General features: G+C 40.4%; 1 protein-coding gene across 1 annotated transcript in view; it reads left to right on the forward strand.

Moving 5' to 3' along the window:
* Positions 1-23,865, forward strand: part of LOC145394899 (transmembrane channel-like protein 7) — a 71,254-nt gene that overhangs the window by 36,130 nt on the left and 11,259 nt on the right. Inside the window, exons 12-19 of the mRNA XM_080268651.1 lie at positions 356-517; positions 2,529-2,668; positions 8,552-8,705; positions 12,786-12,922; positions 13,725-13,881; positions 17,739-17,869; positions 19,995-20,150; positions 20,476-20,606. Coding sequence (XP_080124777.1) covers positions 356-517; positions 2,529-2,668; positions 8,552-8,705; positions 12,786-12,922; positions 13,725-13,881; positions 17,739-17,869; positions 19,995-20,150; positions 20,476-20,606 — 1,168 coding nt within the window. The remainder of the gene's footprint in view (positions 1-355; positions 518-2,528; positions 2,669-8,551; positions 8,706-12,785; positions 12,923-13,724; positions 13,882-17,738; positions 17,870-19,994; positions 20,151-20,475; positions 20,607-23,865) is intronic.

The raw sequence follows: 23,865 nt of genomic DNA on the forward strand, positions 1-23,865 counted from the left end.
GAAGGGGTGCATGAAAGCTGAAGGACTAAGAGACTTAGCAACTTTAATGTTATGAAATAAGTAGATTTTTGTAATATCAAGGCAATGAGTGTGGCAGTGTCAAGTAGCAGTAGGGCTCATTGGACCCCCCTCCGCCCATTAAAAATCTCCCATATAGATTACAGGGAACCTAATTAAACAGACTTATGCACCCAGAAGTTTCAGTGTAACTTGTGAAGATTAACTGCCAGTTTCCTCTAATTTACAGCAGCAGTTGTTTGTAAAAATTTATGATATTATTGAACACATCCATTACTTATAATAAGGAATGCATATGGTAATATTTCTTCTAGCTCTCTGATCATGCGTATTGCAGGAACTTTTGGAGGAGTACCTTCGTGATGATGAAGAAGAGAGTCTGTGGGAGTTGGTGCGTAGCTGGTGTGTGAAACTGTTTTTCTGGCTTCTGGTTCTGACTCTCGAGGCTCTGTTCGGATGGGCAACTGTTCTCATGTTGGAAAATGGTATCAGCCAAAATGTTGTTGAAAATACTGTAAGTACCACCAGAGTGTACATCAATGTGTTTCTCAGTGTTAATATGATGTAAATACAGTACAGTAATCCCACCAAGACCCAGGCACCCAAATCCCGGACATTTTGGGCTTGGGTCCATTAGTCCAAGTCTCGGAATATTCCCTAACATATCTGGACATCTGGGACATCAAAAAAAAAAAAAAAAAAAAAGGCCAACATGTGTTCATCCCTACTCTAAATTTGCCGTGCGGTGACAAACAGCTGTGTTTTGGCGCATTGATCTGGCGACATCCACTAGAGCGCCCCTGCATCCTTCCCAGTTCCCGCGTACCTACCATCGTGACTTCACGCTCTTCTCCATGGCTACCCATGTGCTCGCTTTTGTGGTGGACAGTGAATAAACTGCAATACCTCGCCACTAGACCACGTGGGAGTTTACAGTGTTGTGCAGTGTTATGAAATTAGAATTCAGAGTGCAAAGGATTAAGTGCAGAGTGCAACACTGGTGTGTTGCAACTGGCGTGGCACAAGTAAGAACACAGTGTGCAGTGTTAAACAGTTATAATTCACAGTGCAAAGGATTAAGTGCAGCGCAACACTGGATGACTGTATGTGCTTCAAGTGCACCTTCACCACTGTCAGAGCCATAAAGGAGGCGGTTTAATCTTCGTAACGGCCACTGACATGTCATAAGTACCCTGTACTCTGCTAAATATTTTCCATACTCACTTCTAATTTCTCATTCTCTGGTTCCTTTTCATTTATTTCATGGTTTCTGTCCCTTATTTGTGTGTATAGGGTCTTAAATAGGTGTTGTGCATGTTCGGTAGGGAGTTATTTAGGTGGCTTTCAAAGTTAGGTTGGATTGGGATCTTAAAGTACCTGTCCTAGGACATTTTTCCCAAGTCCCGGACAAAACCAAGTCCCGGACATGCCTTTGGGTTTATTATGTCGGATCTTGGAGGGATTACTGTACAGGTATATATCCATACCTCATGAGTCATTTTCCTAGAGGAATAAGAATGTTTTCAGTGAGATTTCAGTATAGCCATTGCTTATCAGTCTTTGTTTATTACCAGAGGCATAGCTGAAATTTTTAAACTGAGGGATGTCAAAGTTTAGTTGCAGGGTGATGTAAGGAGAACTGTTTAGAGGTGTCTGAGTGTATTGCTTAAAAATTTGCATCGGCAAGCATATTTTTAAGAGAGGACAGTCTCACCGATGCTATGTCTCAGACTACATATATATATATATATATATATATATATATATATATATATATATATATATATATATACAGTATATATATATATACAGTATATATATATATATATATATATATATATATATATATATATATATAAAATCATTGTCTTCTTGACCTCCTTTCCCACTCTAGGGCAGGGTGAGGAATAGCAATGTCCAGGCACCCCAAATTTGCCCAGTCCAATGGACCACGCTTCCATTCATTCATCATTCAAGCCCCTGGAATCCTGGCTTTATCTGATATGCTAAAAACATTCACCATGTACTGTAGCTTCACATAAACGTATCCAATAGAGTCAGTCCGGATGCTGTCACGTTAAAAGGGGGTGCCAGATCCCTGATCATGCACTTCTCACAATATTCATCCAGCCAGCTCGATCTCTTGTCAGTCCCCTGGACGCAGCGACTTCCAAACCTCTCTTCCTCACACACACATCCACCATATCCCTCTACCTTCTGCATGGCCTACCTCGCCTCCTCCCTCCTTCAAATTCGCTCAGATATACCTTTTTCACCACTCTTTTGTTATCCATTCTCTCCACATGACCATACCATCTCAGTACACTCTCTTCGATTCTGGTGTCCACAGACTTCCTCACTCCTTATCTTTCATGAATCACTTTATTTTGTATCCTGTCCACTGTCTGTACTCCACATACATTTCTCAGCAAATAACATTATCAGAATAAATATTCATCTATTTGTCAAATTTAACTCAGTGTCATAAGTTAAATATTTTATGTTTGCAGAAAGGCAGTGGTTTGGGCCTACTGATTTATCCACTGATTGTGACTTGCATCATCACTTTTGTCCCACCCATCCTTGCCCTTCTTGTCAAGCTGGAGCCTTACAAGTCGCCTCGCCATCGCCTCGTTGTCACTCTTGTCAGGTAACCTTTTTTCATCTAATCCAGTGTTGCCCCACGAGGAGTATAGGAGCCCAGGGCATGGGAAGTTGGTCCTGACATTTAAGGTGGGAGTGACCAACCTCACTCATCCCTGAGTGGTATTATGCGAGCAGTAAACCCCAACCACTTTTTGGATATAAACCTGCCCAGGCTGAATCTGATTGGAGCTCCTTAATTGCCCACTAAACCTCCAGGTGCCATAATTTGGTTGTATGGTTACCACTCAGTGTAGTAAATGGTTTCGTGGTGTACAGGAAACCATTTGACTTGACACTCAATGAAGAGTCACCCATAGACAGAAGGAAGAGGAAAGAATGAAGGAAAGACAGACAGAAGAGGAACGGTGGAAAGAAGGAAGGAGGAGAGGAAAGGGCAGGCATCCGAGAGCAGCACTACATCGAGTGAGTGGATAGTGAGCGCCCCCACCAACCACTTAGCGCTCTATTGGTTAACCTTGCAACATGATCAGGTTACATTCATGGAAAACCTATCATACGATGATCATTTGTATATCGAACACAGGAATTGTAGGGATTGTATAAGCAAAATCGGCAATTATGTATAGAAAAATAATGCTTCATAAGTGATCACAGTGACTGCATAAGTGGAAATTCCAGTATTACACTGGAAAAAATAAAGGATGCTAAAGTAAACTGTTAAGATCATATTAGCAAGCTGTCATTTAATGGTTAATCATGTAGCAAGGTTGACTTGTATTTGTTATTCCTATGAGTGGTGGTGGTCAAGCAGTCAAGATATGAACTGTTGACTGAAAGGACACATAATTGATCGCTCTGTGGAGCAAAGAATGTTTTTTTTTTATCTGAATTTTGTTAAAACAGTGTTAACTGATCTTCCCCAAGACTCATTTAGTTGCCATAAAAACATCCAAGCTTAAATTGTACTATCAAATCAGTTCCTAATGAGAGAGTTCTATCATATTTTCAGTGTGAATTGATTTGTTATAAGTAGAAAACTGCTTTTCCTTAGGGGTTGGATTGTCTATGCTATGCTCAGATATGGATAAATAAATAGAAAATTGCAGAGACCGAAAGCAAGTTTTGAGATACTGGAGGTGGTTCTGGGCCACTTATGACAACACATAAACATTTGAAATGGTGATGTGGAAGTAATTCAGAGTGCAGAAAATTGAATGCATTACTTCTTGTCTCCAGTTGTAGAGCCTCTCGAGGCACGACGACTTTCCCCTGAAATTACGAATGGTTCATCCAGTCTTTAATCTCAGCCATTGGGTGACATCTTTGTTAAATTTTCTTACTTCTACCATGCAGTTTTATTCAAGTCAGGATAGACCCTTTTTTGATGAAGGTTTATTAAGGTTTTATCTAACCTCTCCAGTTTGAAAAGTCATCTTAAGCAATATTTAATTATCAGGAGATGGCAAGAACAATATGAAAGTTATCCCCAGCCTCAGTGGGTAAAAAAAAAAAAAAGCAATATGCTGAATTCCAGGACCTCAGTCTACAGAGCTACAAATATGGCATTTTTCCATGATCTTTAATGGGTGTGAGTAGAACGACTAATGCTTTGTGTGGTGAGGAGGTAGGAGCTGAATCCCTCAGGCATGGTCGGGTAACCAAGGTTCCTTCTAGAGTCACCTCACCCATTGCGAGTCAAAAATGGCATTTTGGTTATGAAAAAAGCTGTTCCTTCACTACACTGTCAGTCCTGTTGGAGGCACCTTAGGAAGTGTACCCAAGACAAGTCGCATTATGATTGTCATTGTGCCATTGAGAGGAGTGATTTGACTTCATTGTTTTAATGTTGTGATGAGAAGGGGTAGATTGTGATAGTTTGGACATGTGGAGAGGATAAAAGATGATAACTTGGTGTGGGGGATGAGAGGTGTGATCATTGAAGGTAGAGTTGTGAGAGATAGTCTGAAAAAGACCTGGGACGAGTTCATAGAGTGTGACTTCAGGATTATGGGACTGGATAGAGAGGCTGCTATAGATTGAGCAGCATGAAGTTGCCATTTGGTAACCAGAGCTGGAGTACGCAAGCATATTCAAGCCCTTATAAAAAAAGCAAATCAGAGTGAGAAGGCCTTTGACTCGGAGCATCAGGGTACTGTTGATATTTGTGTATAAGCTAATGGCAGCGGGGCAGACACTGGCCTACTCAGCAGGACATAGCAATCCAGCATTAATGTAGATGTATTCATTTGTATGTGCTATGAGCTGCTTGGCAGTAGACCATAGTAGTTGGACAGATTGTATGCCATGGTATTGCGTAGTTAACCCCTACTCTTGTTGCCTGACTCATGCCTAAATCTAGCCTCTTGTGTCAGGAATAGAGAATTATAGAGGGATAGAGAGATGCCAGGTGTTACGGTGACTCTGTACTGGCAAAAACATCGCAGATGTGGTGCATGTAGAAGTGGTTCCAGTAATATTGGTGAACATGTATGTTAACCCTTTGAGATTCCAATGACGCTTTTTGGCATCATTTCAATTCCAAATGCAGAGATTCCAGTGAAGAATTTATTCATCATTTTAAGATCATCCATCATCCAGTCCTATGTTGACCTGTGAGGAGTGTAGGAGCCCGGGGCTAAGCAAGTTGGTCCTGACATTTAAGATGAGAATGACCAGGCTCACTCATCCCTGGGTGTCATTATGTTAGCAATAAACCCCAACTACCCCTTGGATATTTACCTACACAGTCTCAGTCCGATTGGAGTGCCTCAAGTACCCACTAAACCACCAGCCATCATAGTTTGGTTATATGGTTACCACCCAGCATAGTAAATGGTTTCCTGGGGTACAGGAAACCATTTGGCTTGTCAGTGTAGAGTCACCCATAGGCAGAATGAAGAGGAAAGAATGAAGGAAAGAAGACATAAGAGGGAGTGTCTGTAGGCAGAAGGAAGAAGAAAAAATGAAGGATAGAAAGAAGAGGAAGGAAGGAAGAGAGGAAAGGGCAGACACCCAAAGCAGCGCTACTACATATATTTTCTTTTTTACATTTTAAGACAGTTTTGTAAAATATTCACAAACCGCATTTACATGTCATAACAAAGAGACTCAGGCATGACAATATGGAATGCTTGCTCTGTGTGTGGCGGGTTCTGCGCAGCTGATATGACTCATGGTTTTGTTTACTTTATTACTTTATTCTTGGCAAATATTTTTTACGGCACTATAATATTTTTGTTTTTTTTGCCCAAAATCAGCTTATCATTTTGACTTTTATATTTGCTTTGTTTTCCTTTTTTGAACATACTGTGATAACATACAACTGTTCAGCTTTAAAGTAACACCACAACCAGCATTCTATCAAAAAAGACTTATTTACACTGACTGATCAAGGAAAAAGATCGTGAAGCGAATATGGGACCAAGAATCATAAAAAATTGTGAATCTTTTTCCTTTCACTTCACAATAAAATGCAGATATAACTGTTATCTATATATATCAGTGTAAATGTAATTTATTGTAGTTTTGCATAGTTTAAGTCAGATGTATATATCTTTATTATTTTTTATTTTTTTTCTATGGCAAGGCATAAAATTTTTGGTTTTCACCTAACTTCATCTCATCATTTTGACTTCTTATTTTCTTTTTTTTTTTTTCTTTTTCTTTTTCTGAACATACTTCGATAAAGTGCAACTATTCAGCATCAAAATGACATCAGAACCAAGATTCAGTCATGAAAAGTGTATGTATATGCCTCCACTGACCATCTCCACCCTCACTTCAGCTTTAGCCACTCCTGCTTCTATTTCTCCACTACTGACTCCACCAATACAAGTCTCTCTACCGGACACTCCCATCCAAACTTTACAATCCCCCTTCCCCCATCCACATCAGCCACTCATGCTCCCACTTTACCACTGCTCACTCAACCACTAACCACTCCCACTCACACTTCTGTACCCAGAGCGATCAGAGAAAAAGATCACGGCATGAAAACGTGGGTCAGCGCGAGAGCGGCCGACTCCAGCAGACATAATATGCCTGGCCCAGAAACCTGACAGAATTCATGTAAAATATTTGTCTTGTAAACAGTGCAATTCATTACATGCTGCTCAGTTTGAGACTGTCATTTACAACCAACATAACACAATGATCGATGAAACCCGTGCACAGAGGTTTCCAAGATACTATAGTTTTCTCAGTTACAGTACTATTTGATAAAAACCTGAATTTGGGTCTTTCATCGATTAACCTGTGTGTTGTACGATTACCTTTTTTATCCCACCCCATGGTGTGCAAAAAATGAAGGATTTTTTTTTTTTTTGGTAAGTTTTCATTTACAGTATCATAAACTTGAAGATAAACATCCAGGACATCATCTGGTAAAAAAAATAATAATATCTCTCCGTCTTTGCGTAGGGCCATTCGTAAGTTTACGTAGGGGAGGAGTGAAAAAAAAAAAAAAAATGTTTTTGTTTATTATAAACTTGAAGATAAACATCCAGGGCATCATCTGGTGAAAAGAAAAAAAAATCTCTCTTTCCCTCCGTCTTTGCGTAGCACCATGCATAAGTTTGGGTAGGGGTCGAGTAGTTAACCATGATGCACGGCCAGCACAGCTGAGCTGTGGCTTGCAACGCGACACTACTGAGTCTGAGCTGTATCTCACAACCCAACAAAATCAAGCTTGTTCTCTTGGCTGGTTTGCGTCTATTGCTCACCGAATGGGTAAAAATCAGTGTGTGCTGTCCCGTTGCTCGGGAGTCATATGCATTGAAACAGTCATGACATAATACTAAATTATGCACATAAATTAGACAGTGTGCAATGTTGGAGCCTTTATAAAGAATGAGGTATGCTTAGAAATGGAAAATTAAGGTGAAAAGTCAAATGGAAGTCAAGGTCAAGACATGCTGGAGCTATCCTGACTGGTTATAAAATCTTGCTTTAACTTGGCTTAACTTTTGTACTTGCTTGAGTAGGGTTTTCATCCGAAACTCAAGATGATATTATGTTAAAGTCATGAACTTTTTACTTTAGTTCTTGTAAAGCCATACCTTTAATGCATTGGACATTGCTAAGTCTTTTGCAAAAACCTCGTACATAAGAAGAAAACTTATTGCAGAGTAGTTCTTCAATTCTTTAATGTTGATGTGTGTGTGTGTGTGTGTGTGTGTGTGTGTGTGTGTGTGTGTGTGTGTGTGAGAGAGAGAGAGAGAGAGAGAGAGAGGCAGCATTACGATTTGGTAACTGATTTGGCTTGTAAGCAAGTTGTAAATAGTTTTGCAAGTTCATCTGATGCAGAACCACCTGTGTCCTTGGTAATACCACCACATATGTTTAATCCAACAATGATACTTATACCCTTTTCTTTGTAGGCAGTGGCCAGGTGTAGTCAGATTGGAGAGTTAAAAGGGAATAGTAATCAGGGAGACTCATGTCTGCCTCATAACAAAGGCTTATCCAGTTTCTAACAAACACAACTTAGTAATGTATTCAAGTTGCAGGAATGTCCAATTTAAGTCAGGTAAAATAAGACCGAGCATAGTAAACATTATGAGTTGGTAGTCAGAGTGACTACCTGATAAAAATATTGATTGTCATCCATCCAGTGTGTCGAAGTCAACATAGGATATACTCCAGCTCTTAACTGTTGAGAAAATAGCCTTGTTTACTTCACTCCCACTATTGCTTAATTTGCCGCTCTATTTCTCCTAATGTTGGAGATACCACGACAAGAAGAAGTTTGATGCTTGGGGGGAGGGAGTGTCCAGAATACTATTGAAATGGCTAATGCTGTTTATTTCTAACAGTCCAGTTTGAAGTCTTCTCTGAATAAAATTCTTAGGAGGTAACAAAATAAGCTAAAAAATACATCACCTGTATGAAGGGGTTAAGTCCAGATTCTTCCCATTCTTTCTTTCAGAACTTTCCTGTTAGAGGTAACAGTGTTGGGAGTTCTTGTGGGGTTTTGGTACATGGAAGCATCAGATCTTGCCAGCACACCCAGCACCACCCAAACCCCGATGCCTGCCTCACCTGACTTGGCACCATCCAGGCTTCAGGCATTCACAGTGACAGTCAGTTTTACCTTATTTAGTACCTGAATCACAAGGTGTCAGATATACAGGATTGACCATTTGTTGTTTTCTTGTTATTCTTGTTCGTGGAGGAAGTTTTGCTTTAAACTATTGCCACACCTATACCTGTCAATCAGCAGTGCTCATCTTCAGAGGATATTTAACTTCCACTGTGTCACACCATGCACCACTATTTCATGGCCCTCACCTCTCCATGCTCCCTTCCCATTTTCTGCCCCACTTTTGTACATTAAACTCTTGCATTTTTGTTCTGCCCCACCACACATCAGCACCCTAGCCCATTCTTTCCCCTCTATTTCCCTCTTCCCACCATTTTTCTACCCCCACACTCCCACATAAAACTTTTAGAGAAAATTTTGGAATAAGAAATTGCAGTGTCCATATTAGCCAACCTACTGTGTCCATTTTAATACAGTGAATTACCTACCCTGCCCTACCACCCATGTCATTCCAGCTCATCCTGCCCACTTCTCTCCACCCACCCAACTATTTTTTAAACCTCTCCCCCCACATCAGACTTCTGTGACTTACACATTTCCACTACAAACACCACCACTTATAGAACACCAGTAATCAGAAGGAGGTACTTGTCCTGCTCTATTCCATCACCTAATACCATCTTAGCATATTTCATCAACCCCGCCCAATTTTTCATCTTCCATTTTTGACGTACACCCTATCTTCCCTGCAAAATGCACCTGCAGTACATATACCTCCTTCCACATGCCCCTCTACCCACGACCCTCCTTGCAATTGCTGCCTACTCATTTATATGGACCTCACCCAAGTCTGCTGCAAGGGGTGCGGTGGCTCAGAGGTAGAGCGCCCGACTCGTAATCGCGAAGTTGCGAGTTCGAGCCTCTGACAGGTCACTGTTGCCGGGAGTGGTAGCGTGCTCCTGTAACTTAGCAGGGCCATATGGACATAGCTGCCCAGCTCGGGGATAATTAGATCGCCATATGTCTGCTGTGCTGTGGTGAATGTTATAGCATGACTGCCTTGGTTACCATCCGATGTGTAGCACTCATATTCACAGATGACGCTTACACATTCATGATCTGCAACCCACCACTGTCTCAGCTTGTCCTCCTGACTCATCTCTTCCTGCCCCACCCAGGCCCAGATGACTGAATCACCACTAGTATATTGTAACCATTGCACTGTTAGGGTTATTTTTGTATGCATGCCTTGGTGGCTATCACCTAAAGTGATCAGTATTGATTTAATTACCATCCTGCTCCATCTCACTCACTCCTGTTCACCCACTCTACTCATTTCTGCTATTATGTGATAAGTATTGTAACAGTTACAGCTTCAGCTATCAGCAGACCAACAGCACCCATGTTCCCAGGGTCTGCTTTCCCTGTCATGGCCAGCAACACCATCATTCCAGTTTAAGCCCTTTAGTCTCCACTTATCCCACCAGGTCCCAACAGACCTGAATCAGTATCTGAGGAGGGGGTGGGGGAAGCACCATTAGGTCTTGTTTTGGGGACAGACCAAAAATAGGTATGACTTGAATTGATTTATTGGCCTAAATATACTTTGTTGACTGGAATTTTCTTTAAAAAAAAAAAAAAAAAAAAAAAAAAAAAGTGCAGACTATATGTACTTGGTTGTGAATACAGGGTGTCCCGGGAGGTATGTCAAAAACTTTGAGAAATGACAGATGAGGGAATTCTAAGCAAAAAATGTTATATGAACATGTGTCCAAATCTCAACCGTTACGGAGCTACAATTACTGACGACCTTATGGGCGAAAATGGTCTCCTTCATAATTCACCCATAAGGTCATCAGTAACTGTAGTTCCGTAACGGTTGAGATTTGGATACATGTTCATATAACATTTTTTCCTTAGAATTCGCTCCTCTATCATTTCCCAAAGTTTTTGACTTAACTCCCGGGACACCCTGTATAGCTGAAATTACTGTAACTAACTAAAATTACTAGAAAGGATATGTGAATGAATGTACCTGGGCCTGAATAAATATGACTGAGGCTGAATGAATGTGACAGACATGAGTGAATATTAGATGATGAATGTAACTGAACTTGAATGAAGAAAAAATTATTCTTGATTGTTCTCATCAGATCTGAACATGGCCATTATGATCTGAAAGAATGGTTGTAACAGTGCTTGAACTGATCTCTGGACTAATTCATTCCATGTTTGTTAGCACAGGAGAATTTTCATGTATACTTTTAATGGTTTTGCCATTGATAGTTATACCAATATGATTCTGGTACGTGGTCATAGAATTTGCTTGTTTGGACTTTATAAGCTTATTTATTGTTTGAATATTCATCGTTGTTGTACTCTGGCAACTGAATGCCACGGTAAATATACAGGGTTGTCCATATATAATGCCCTTCTTCCATTCTGCTGATCTGTTTCTTGTGTGTTGCAGGTACAGTACAGCTGTCAGCATTATCAGTATCTACCCTGTATTACAGTATTTTATTTATTTCCTCCCACTGCCACACCCACACTAGCAAACTGAACCATTCCCACATATAAGATTGTAGTCATGTGAGTTTTTAATGGAGTACCGTTTATGATCTGCCCTGTTCATTCGTTCGTTTGTTTTTGAAGACTCCAGTATGCTTCCATGCATCTGCCTTGGTCACCTAATGGTGGCCCTCCATGCTGCTCGATCTCTGGCAGCTTCCCTATTCAGTCCCTTATCCCTGAAGTCACATTCAATGACCTCGTCCCTGGTCTTTTTCGGTCTGCCTCTCGCAACCCTATCCCTAACATTAACACTTCTCACTCTCTGCACCCAGTTATCATCCCCCATTCTCTCCATGTGCCCAAACCATCTCAGTCTACCTCTCCCCATCACAACACCAGTAGACTTCAGTCCCATCCAACCCCTCAGCTCCTCCATCATGAACTTAGTTCCCCCAGACCTCACACACAGGGATGCACTGCACATCCACTGAATCATTATCATTTCTGTACTTTTGAGCCTGCAAATATCCTCTTCCTTTACTGCCCAAGTCTCACTACTATGCAGCATTACACTCCTAACACAAGTTGCAATCAAAGATCCCTTAGAACAGAGGGAGAACCTCCCAATGTGAGGAGAGGCAACAGCTCCCTGAACTTCATCCAACCACTCCCCATTCTAGCCACAGAGCTAGATCCAGCCCCGACTCCAGCACATAACATGTCTCCTAAATTACAAAATTCTTCCACAAACTCAAGAGACTCACCAGCAAGTTCAATCCTTTCTCGCTTGACAAACACCACTTGCTCTCCCCGACGCACTGCACACACAAAATCAGCGTTATCTTGCAGTCTACCTCTGATACCACGACATCTCTTATGCACCCTCTTATCCCAGACGCTGCACAAGATGAAATTACTTCCCACTCCCTTGTGGCAAATCACACATGACCATTCTCCCTCCAGAGAATGAATCTTAGCTCAGTTAGCAAATAATATTCTAATTTTTCACTCTCCATACATTGCTGTAAAGAATATGAGGACTTGTAAGAACATTCCGTTTCATGACTAAAATTCAATGAGGTTTTTTATTTGCTATATATTCATTCTTAATTCTGTTCACGTACTATCATTCAAAAAAGTATCCTTACAAAAGTGACGTGAGTCATTTGGACACAACAGACGAGGAAATATGGAATACCGACCCTGCTTGAATCGCTCTACTCATCGTGGAGTCCTGTGTTCACATGAGTAAGGATACTTTTTTGAGTGATAGTACAATACTAAACTGAGGTGAATAGCTCCTTTTAAGTAATTTTTACTAGCACATATTTTTGAATATTTTAAGATAGAAGTGCAAATAATGTACTGGTGTGTATTTATTATTAGTATTTCATTGTACTGTACAAGTTTCACTTGAGTTCAGAATATTTGTTTTATCATTTAATCACATTCTGATGTCCAGTTTCACCGATGTCCGTTTTGTTTCATCGTTGCTTTTGGCAGGGCTTAACAAGTGGCGTCATGGATTCTGTATTTAACGTAACAGAGGTATTTAATCTCCAGTCTCATTACAGTGTACTGTATTAAATGCCTGTAAAATTTATAGGGAAAGGAAAATGATGAATGCTGGGAAACATCCTTGGGGCAGGAGTTTTATCGTCTGCTTATGATTGACTTCCTGGTGACTCTCATCATGCAGCTAGCAACCCTCATCTTCTCCATTGCCACACGCTCTCAGGCAACGTATGTGTTAATGTTGATTTTTATGTACAGTCGGGGCAAATATTTGGCTATAATTCTACTGTCTGCTGTATTATTAGGGCATTTACACCATGCTTCTCCATGATGCATTGTAACAGGGAGAGTCATTTATGGACAGAGCAGGAATCTCTCGCATATGAATATTACCGAGAAGAGGAAAATGAAGGTTGGAACAAGTGAAATAATAGGCAAACTTTAGATCTTGATGGCACTTGTACAGTATAATAATTCTCAGGTTTCTAAAAGGTCTGTGCACCTAAGAAGACATTGATCATTTAGGTATATTTCAATTAATCTGCCATATACAACTCAAATATCTTGAGGAATGTATTGTTGAATAAGAATTTGTGTTAATAGGATCATTCATCATCATCCCCAGTGCCGCATTTCCTCACAGGAAGCCCCTTGATTAGGCGGCTAACTACCAACAAGCTGCTTTTTCCCCACATACATCTTTCACTCTCTGGTACACCTCTTCCTCTGCTTACTGTCTCATCATTGTATTCTCATACTGTCTTCCATATTACATATTGTACTATCTCTCTTCCAGAATCACTCTCAGCATGACTTTCAGAAACTTCTTTTGACCCATGTTACACGTACAGTACATTCTTTGTGTGTGCCCATACCATCTTGGTGTGTTTCTCTTTATTCATTCAGTAGTTCTTTATTTCACTCCAGTAACCCTTTCATTCATTCTGTAACATTTATGATGTTCATTTCACCAGTTTCAGCAGGTGCTTAAGTGCATTATATATACAGCAAATGGGTAAACTGTTGACAGGGGAAAGCTTCATCAGTACCTGCTGGAGTTTGACATGAGCCACAACACACTCCACCTGATTTATAACCAGACATTGCTGTGGGCTGCCTTCTTCTTCTGCCCACTCGCACCAGTTATAGTCCTTATCAAGATGTTTATCACATTCTACATGCAAAAAGTAAGTACAGTACTGTTATTACACATTCATTGAAAAGTAGGTTGGGGTATCTGTCTTTATAATAGTACATACAGTAGAAATACATAAAAAAGTGGAAGTAACTGAGCACCAAACCTTAACTTGTATTATAAACAAACATCCCTGTAATTTTCATAAGTTATCATCGTCATCATCTTTTACCTTGGGATAGTGTGGTTGGAGGGTCCAGAAAACAAAGAAAGAGAAAGCTTGAAAGACGTTGTTCAAAGTTATCAATGGCATGCACAGTGAAATGGGCCAGACACTGAGTTACGCACCATTCAAGTCCCCATAAACACTGGCCAAGCCATCTACATATTTCATACAGTGTGACCTCAGGGATAAGAGACTGATGAGAGAGGCCGCTGGAGTTCAAGCTGCATGGAAAACTGCCATTCGGTGACCAGGGCAGACGTATGCAAGCATTTTGGAACTTTTGTGAAGGAAATTAAATGAGGTGCAGTTCACATTGCGTCAGCATTGTTTTCCTATGTATGTAAGAATATGGCCACTCTAGATGAAGGAAATCCCTATTATAAGTCAAGAGCGTGATTTAAAATATCACTACTTTATCCATGGAAAAAGTACTATAAAGTAGGGGAGTTGACAGATCTATATTATATTCTGCAGTGGAACTTTGATAGGGATTTCTATCAGATTTATTGGGAACTAAAAGCAATAAGGACTTAGAAGAGTAACTTACAATGAGGTCTTTTTGCAGTGTGGTCTTGAACATTGTTGAAGCACCTGTATTTTTTATTTTTTAATATGCTTTGTTCAGTTGCTATATTAGAACTTTGTTATTGGCATTTGTAATTTATTATAAAACTATAGCTCTCTGCAGTGAAGGAATCTGGAGAAAAAATACATTTGTGAAGAGTTGGTTAAGCTAAACCTGTAGTTTGATTTAAACAGCATATGTTAGTGAAACTTATTGTCAGCATAAATTTATGGAAATCACTTTCATTTATTTGTTCATAACAAGTAGCTACTTATATATTATTATTATTGTTATTATTATTATCATCATCATCATTAATCCCTAAAGTACACATATCTCTTAGCCCACCTATGCCCGGAACCCCCAGAAGGGTCCAGTTTTTCAACTTTCATCAAGGTTAAATTTTTAAAAATAGATTTTATGAGCTTGAATTTACACACCTGAAAATGTATATTTCACTCTCATATGAGTAATGGTTACATCAGTATCAGCTGCCAAAGAACGTCAAAGATAAAAATTGGTACCCCTCGCATATAGAGAGAGGAAAAAAAAAAAAAATGCACCAGAGTAAATTTTGGTCTTACGGATTTGAAGAGCTTGATTTTACATACCGGAAAATGCATACTATATTTCACTCTCATATGTCTAATGGTTACCGCACAATTGACCGTCACAAATAAAAAAAGTCTCCTCACTGTGAGCGAGAATGGGACATCCTTGAGAAATAAGGAGGAACAGGGAGGTGGAGGGAGTGTGGGGGAGGGCATCAGGAGGGTGGGAAGAAGAGGGAATATGCCTTCCTCACACGGCCAGTATGGTCCAGAGGGGGTATTGGGGGGTAGTTTGGGAGGGAGGGGACACAGAGGGCAGGATCCAATGGGGCAGAGGGAGGTGAAGAGATGGCCTGGGGGGGTTCCCTACACGCAGGGAGGGGGCTGGATCATGCCTCCCACCACCAGATCTCTTGGTTTCCATTGGCTAGGTACCATTTACATAATAAAAGTCAGGATTACAGCTCTCCAGGTTTATGTACTGTACAGATTTCATGGGACATAGGACTTTATGTACTAAGCTTGGAAAATGGTGATCATTGTACATAGTACTTAAGGGGTTAATATTATTATTATTTATTACTATTGTTTTTTTTTAAGACAAGACATTATAAATCGTAGCCCAAACTTTTTACAGGTATTGTATGTAGCCACAGCAGAGCTGCTGCTCTACTAGGGGAGTGAAAGTCACTGCAGTATTGTACATGCATTTGTTTGATCACTAGAAGGTTGATACTGTATACCTTTGATCAGTTTACAAGAAAGGTTTTACTGGGCCATAGTAGCAAGCTTTATAAGCATTAAAGTATGATTGCCTCATTTCATCTTGGATTAAACCTTGGATCAGTTATTTACTCCACAGCTTAATAGTTTTGTAATTGTGTTAAAAAAGGAGTGAGAGAAAGAGAGAGAGCACTCAAAGAGTGTAACAGCTGCATCCGCCAACTGGTCCAAGGGCCAAACACTTGACTTTGCCCTGGAACCATGACCGTTGACTTACTGCACTGAAAATGAAAGTACTTCATTCTTTGCCAAATTATTAACCCTTCCACCAACCTTGATCCAGATCAGATCAAAGATATTTGAACTGTCTTCGCCATGTGAGATTAATCTATGACCATGACTTTTGACAGACTTCACAAAATTGACATCCTTTATCCCTACACTACTATGAACCCTTCCATATAGTTTGCTCAAAATTGTTTAAAAACTTTTTAAAGTTCACCTTGTTATGGGACTTTGACTTTTGATGTATTGTTCTCAAAAACAGCAGATCAACCTTTTGCTGATCCTCCATCCTTTCACCAGGTTTTGTCAAAATCAACACTTTTTATTCATTTTGTTCACACACAGACATATGGGTTGAAATTTGACTGTAACCTGTGAATTTGACTTTTAATTTTTCTTAAAATCAAATACCTTGGTTCTTACCTGACCCCTGGTCCTTCCACTAAATTAGGTCTAAACTGTAAACCATGCTTGTCAGACTTTGACCTAGCCCTGTGACCCTGACCATTGACCTGTTTTCTATTTTAAAAAATCAATAATAATCAGTCAACCTCTAGGCTGAGCAATTCCACTAACTGTGGTTGAAATTGGATAAAAGCTGTTTTAAGTTATTTTGTTCACACACACACACACACACACACACACACACACACACACACACACACACACACACACACACACACACACACACACACACACCCATGTATGCATACAGAGAGAGAGAGAGAGAGAGAGAGAGAATTAAACAGTACCCCACTCTTCCTTTACAGGTGTGGGTTAGAAAAAAATTGTGCAGATGATTAGTTTTGTGAGAGGGAGTCAGGATTTCAGTAACTGGAATGATGCATCAATTACTGTGTGGATATCACTGGACATGCTGTTAAGAGCTCTTCAACTCTTGTACTCTGTATTTCCTTGTTTTTGGATTATCCTTTACTCCATACTTAAGTGTGAGAATGGTCAGGATGATGATCAAGTATGGTAACTTATACGTATTTGTTGTTACTTGCAGTAGTTTCATTACTTTATTACTACCATATGCTGTATGTGGCACATATCACTGTTGTTTCGTCTCTGCTCCATGTTCTCCCTCGTAATGTTAATGTACCATAATCTTTTCCTTGAGACATATCATTGTTTGCGCTTCTCATTGTACCCTACCATGCTTTACCCTGTCCTAGGATTTTCCTCTCTTCCATTCCCTTTTACCTATATTTCCATCAGCTAGTCCCTGTTGTAAGTCACATATTTTTTCATTTAATTACACCTGTAGTAAATTACAGAAAATTACCTCTGATTGTTTCATTGCTGCTATGCCTGTAAAGCTAATTTGCCAGTTTCCCGCAGTGTACAGTATAGTACCATTTTCAAAGAAAAGAGTTGTGGTGTATCGAGAGCACTGATGCATAACGAGGACTGCATTTACATATCTCCACACAAGTTGTCTCCCCCTTCTGACCATATCTCTTTTATTTGGTTGCAGTTCATCCCTCCATGGCTACCATCTGTCATTCTCAACATTTTCCTTTCCTTTTTTTTTTTTTTTTTTTTTGCTACAGATCATGGTGGTGAAATTTTTGCGTCCCAACGAGCGTCCATGGCGTGCTGCTCAGACGGAGACTGTGTTCTTTGCCCTCACACTCCTCTCCCTCCTTCTTGCCATATTCGGTTTTTGTTTCATCATGGTCAGGTATTAGTTTCACTATTATTTTTTATTCTTTTGTAGCTTTGCTTAAGCTAAAGTAAAACATTTAAAAGTAGTTCTTGTTACATTTCATCACTAACTTTACTGTAATTTTCAATTTATTTTGTAATTTTGATAATTATTGTAATTAGTCATTGCTATAGCTGACCTGAATCATCACCTACAATCACAGTGATAGTGAGGGTACAGTGATAGTGGGGGTACCATCTCCACCATTATAAAGATGAGGAGAGGTAAACTACATGAACTCCACAGTGTATGAAAGATGCAAATGAAACTGCTCCCCACCCCCCCCACCCCACCCCCACTTTTATGTGTGTGTGTGTGTGTGTGTTTTAATATAATGTGGTGGTGACTCTACACTGAGTAACAAGCCAAATGGTTTCTTGTAGACCAGGAAATCATTTACTTCATTGGTTGGTAATCATGTAACCAAGTGGACACCTGGTGGTCTGGTGACCTGAAGCACTGCATCTGGATATAGTCCAAAAGGTTTTTGAGGCTGATTGCTCACAACTGTTCAGCCTTATTGTCTCATCCAGCATGACTTTCCATGCTTGAGGGCCTTTAGGATTGGAGCTATTCTCAACCATAAGGATCCTGGGTCAGTAAATTTGCCCTGGATTCGACATCCCCCTGTCTTTATTCTCAGGGAAAGTCTTCCACCAAGGATTATGAGGCCAAAGAATAGTGGACAAGGCTAACCCCTGGGTTTTTATCATAACGCAAGTCTAAGTGATTACCTGTATTGGTAGATGGATGACAACGATCAACCCTGGGAGGTACTACCATGAGAGTGAAATGTGGATGCAAGCTTGGTAACTTTCCACACTGTCATGACAGGCAGGTGACATTCAGCCACACGTACTGGACTTGGTGATCTTTTTCTGAGTGACTATATAGAGAGTCAGAGTCCAAGCTGAGACTCACATTGTTACAAATATTACTATACCTCTCAGATTTAAATACAGTAGTTAGCTTGGGCACTTTTGATTTAGCTTCCAGTCCATAGAAAACATCAGGTTTACCATGACCAACCCCAATATGGAGATCCCTTGACAGGAAGCATAGGGTCATATTTATGTTTGTATGTATGTATGTATGTATGTATGTATGTAAGAGATTACTTCCAACTTTATCTATCTATCTATCTATAGCCCGACGCCCTAATCCCGCAAAGGGTGGCCGCAGACAAAACGCCTCCAAGTCACTCTGTCACCCACCATTTGACTCCCCTCCCCCCAACTCACCCCCCCCTCCCTCATATACCTCTCATCTCCATCCCTCCACCTCATCCTCGGTCTACCCCTCCCTCTCCCTCCCTCCACCTCACCTACATACACCCTCTTAGTCAGTCTTTCATTCTCCATCCTCTCCACATGTCCAAACCACCTCAGTGGGTTTTTGTCCCTACAGAAACTTGTTTTTCCAGACATGTTGCAGTATTTGTTTTTTAATACAGTAATCACTCTAATATCCGGACGCCCAATATCCGAACATCCCCACTATCCGGACATAAGAATGTTTCATACTGTACTTTTTTCCATACTGTACTTACCTCATTTCACTCTTTAATGTCCTTTATTGGTGTGAATAGGGTGTTAGGAGGTATGCATGTGCAGTAGGAAGGTGTTTTTCTGAGTTAGGCTAGGTTAGGGTCCATAAGTACCAGTCCAGGAGCCAGTCACCAGAATGTTTATTATTGTATGAACCTACTTCTAAACCCTCATTTTATGTTTCTTTTGCATTTATTTCAGTCATTTATGTGCCTTATTGGTGTGATTTGGGTCTTAAATAGGTGCTATGCATGTCCAGAGGGAGTTGTATAGGTGTTTCTCTGAGTTAGGGTCCATAAGTACAAGTCCATAAGCTGGGGCCCAATATCCGGACAGAACCAATATCCGGACCTACCTATGGCTCTATTACGTCGGATATTGGAGTGATTACTGTAGTTAAAACAACCATTTCATCCTATATAGTAAAAGGCTGTAATTAATGATAGGCATGTACAGTCATATTTGATAGGCATGTACAGTCATATTGGTACCTGTGTGTATATTTCACTGTGTTGTTTTAATTATGTTTTTATGTTTCATCCATATTTCCTCAGAGGTAATACCTCAAGTGTTTGTGGTCCATTCCAAAACTATGAGCATTACATTGAGTTCGTCTGGGACCTGACAGCCAGTGATCAGCAGACTGTTTTCAGAGTTCTCTCATACTTCTTCAAGCCGGGAGTGGTGGCAGGCATTCTTGGCATCCTTTTGTGAGTTAAGGCTGCTGTATGTCTATCTATCTATCTATTGCCAGACGCCTCAATCCCGTTTGGGCTGTATGTGCTTTCTAATAAGAATAGTGAGTTTGTGAATTTCCATTTTATGGAATAATATTGTACAAAAAAGATAATTTTCATATATATCTATATCTATCTATTTATCTGTATATATATATATATATATATACATTATATATATATATATATATATATATATATATATATATATATATATATACTGTATATTAAAGGACAAGCATTGTTGATGCTTTTTTTTTTTTTTTTTTTTTTTTAAATAATTAAAATTTTTATCCAGGATCCTAGTATATTGTGCCAAGTCAATGGCTGAAGGTCGTGCAGAAATGATAACAGTGTTGCGACAACAATTGGAGCTAGAGGTGCGTGACCGAGCATTCCTCCTCCAGCTCACAGAGAAAGTTCGCAGAGGTATGGTTTCTTTTACTTAGTAGGGAGGTCGATGCTGGGGATGGTTGCTGATACGAGGGCCGTGAGAGGACGATGTGGAGATCTGTCAGATCATTTGATTGTGGTATGCAAGATCAAGCTGAGAGGAGTGAGGTGGACCAGGAGAGAGAGGAGCAGAGACTGAAAATTGAGAAGCTGAGGATCAAAGAAATGGCAGATGAATGCAGGACAAAATTAGGGGAGGAGTTGGAATCAGTGAATTGGAATGAAATGGATCTGTGCTGCCTGTGGAATGCATATAGGGATTGCTTAGTTTGGAATGCTAAAGCGATGCATGTTGTTGCAAGAGTAAGAGCAAAGAAGAAAGGGATGGCATGGCGGGATGAAGAGGTTAAGGGAGCAGTGGAGGAAAAGAGGGAGAAGTGGCTAATGTGGTTACGGGACAGGGGTTCAGTTGAAATAACAACTGAATATATTGATGGCAAGAAGCACATAAAGGGACCAGTGAAAAGGAAAAAGGAGGTAAATGATGATCTAGGAAGAAAAACTAATGCAATCTACTCTGAAAATAGGAAGTTATTCTGGAAAGAGATGCAGAAATGTAGAAGTGACAGCGGAAAGAAATACGAAAGTGTGAAGGATGTAAGTGGTGGATTATTAACCCATGGGAATGAAGTAAGGACCAGATGGAAAGAATATTTTTAAAGCCTGATGAATGAGAATAGAGAGAGCAGAGCGGCTGTAAAAGTGTGCAGAGAAGGAATGCGTGCCAGGAAACGTGACACTCACACAGGTGAAGAATGCTGTGAAGCAGCTGAAAAATGGGAAAGCAGCTGGGGTTGATGAGGTGTTTACAGAGATGATTAAGTGTAATGGCGAGAGCGGAGTGAAGAGCTTGTTGGAGATGTGCAAGAAGGCTTGGATGAGCGAAACTGTGCCACCAGAGTGCAAAGGCTGTGATTGTACCCCAGTACAAAAATAAAGGTGAGCAAAGTGAGTCCAAGAATTATTGTGGTATACTGTAAGTTTATTGAGTGTTGTAAGGAAGGTATATGGAAGAATAATCATAGAGAAAGTAAGAGAGATATCAGAAGTTCTAGTGAGTGATGAACAAGTTGGCTTTAGGAGTGGCAGAGGATGTGTGGATTAAACATTTGCAATGAGAGAGAGTGGAGAAGGCTTGTGAGGAGGACTATAAAGTGTTTATAGCATTCATGGATCTGGAAAAGCATATGACGAAGTAGACAGAGAAGGATTGTCGAAGGTTTTGTGCATGTATGGTGTATGGTAGATAGTAAGCTGCTGGGTGCCATCAAGAGTTTTTATGATGATAGTGAGGCATGTGTAAGGGTAAATGGGCATCTAAGTGTGAATGTGCGACAAGGTTGTGTGATGTCCCCATGGTTTTTCAATATAAATGTGGATGGGGTGATGAGAGAAGTAAAAACACGAGTAATGGAGAGAGGGATGGTAATGAATGTTGGATGGAATATTTCAAATTTGTTGTATGCTGATGATGCAGTGCTATTTGCAAATACCAAATAAGAACTTGGTAGACTAGTTCTGAGTTTTGCTGATGTCTGTGAGTGCCGTGCCTTGAGAGTAAATGTAGACAAGAGTAAAGTGATGGTAATCGAGAGAGAAGGTGACTCCCAGTGTGATGTTACAGTGAATGGAGAGAGACTGAAATTGGTGAGAGAGTTCATATGCCTGGGTTCAGTGATACAAAAGAGAGGAAAATGTGCAAAATAAGTGGAAAATAGAGTGACACAAGGAAGGAAAGTAGCTGGTGCTATGAATGTCTTGATAAGAAACAGAGACTTAGAGTTGCAGCTGTGCGAGGCCTACACAAAGGAGTGTTAGTGCCAACTTCAACATACAGGTTAGAGACTATGGTGTGGCATGAAAATGAAAAGAGTGATAGCAGTGGAGATGGGAGTGCTGAGGAATGTATGTGGAGTACGGAGAGTGGATAGGATATGAAATAATGTGATTTGTGAAAGATGCAGAATGAGGAAGTCTGTGGACATCAGAATCAGAGAGAGTGTACTGAGATGGTATGGTCATGTGGAGAGAATGGATAACAACAGAATGGTGAAAAGGGTATATGTGAGCAAATTTGAAGGAAGGACAAGGCAAGGTAGGACAAGGAGAAAGTGGAGAGATATCGTGGATGAGTGTGTGAAGAAGATAGGTATGGAAGCCGGTGAGGCTATGGGACTTAACGGAGATCGAGCTGGCTAGATGAATGTTGTGAGAAGTGTGCATGATCAGGGATTTGGCACCCCTATTTTATGTGACAGCATTCGATTGACTCTGTTGGATACATTTATGTGAAGTTTCAGAATGTTGTGAAAGTTTTTTTGGCGTATCAGATAGGGCTAGGATTCTGGGGGCTTGAATGATGAGTGAATGGAAGTGTGGCCCATTGGATTGGACAGACTTGGACTGTCTGGATGTTGCTACTCCCCACCCTGCCCTAGGGTGGGAAAGGAGATTCGGATGATGATGATGATTTAATATTCTTGTACTGAAAATGTTTTGGGGAAGATCAGATTCATTTATTTGTTTACTGATACATGGCATACTGGATTTTTAATTAATATTTCCCATTGATCTGTGGTAGGTGGGGGCACTCACCATCCACTCACTTGGTGTAGTGCTGCTCTCAGGTGTCTTCCCTTTCCTTCCTTCCTTCGCTTTCTGTCATCATTTCCTTCATTCATTCCTCTTCCTTCTGCCCATGGGTGACTTTACACTCCCCCTTCTGTCTTTCTTTTCTTCATTCTTTCTTCTTCCTTTTGCCTATGGGTGACTCTAAGCTGAGTAACAAGCCACTTTGTTTCCTGTACGTGCCGGGTGGTAACCACATAATCAAATTATGATGCCTGGCGATTTAGTGAGTAATTAAGGCGCTCCAATCAGATTGAGCCTGTGTAGATTTATATGCAGGGGGTGGTTGGGGTGTATTGCTCACGTAATTCCACTCGGATGAGTGAGGCTGGTCACTCTCATCTTAAATGCCAGGACCAACTTGACTAGCCCCAGGCTCCCACGCTTCTCATGGGGAAATCTAGGATTGGATGATGATGATGAATGATTCCCCATTGATTTATGGACAGTTATCTGATGCCATATCTCAAAGAATTTCTTTGGAATGACCTTGAATAGAAGGATATCATTATATCTTCCTTTAACAAGTGCTAAATCACAGACCATATACAGTATGAGGCATAGTGAAGGTTTGCATGAGCCAAACTGCAACAGTGACTCAGGGAAG

Source organism: Coenobita brevimanus, chromosome 29 (genome assembly GCF_032717465.1).
Source record: "Coenobita brevimanus isolate Jiangsu-jjx chromosome 29, ASM3271746v2, whole genome shotgun sequence".
In the NCBI taxonomy this organism is placed as follows: domain Eukaryota; kingdom Metazoa; phylum Arthropoda; class Malacostraca; order Decapoda; family Coenobitidae; genus Coenobita; species Coenobita brevimanus.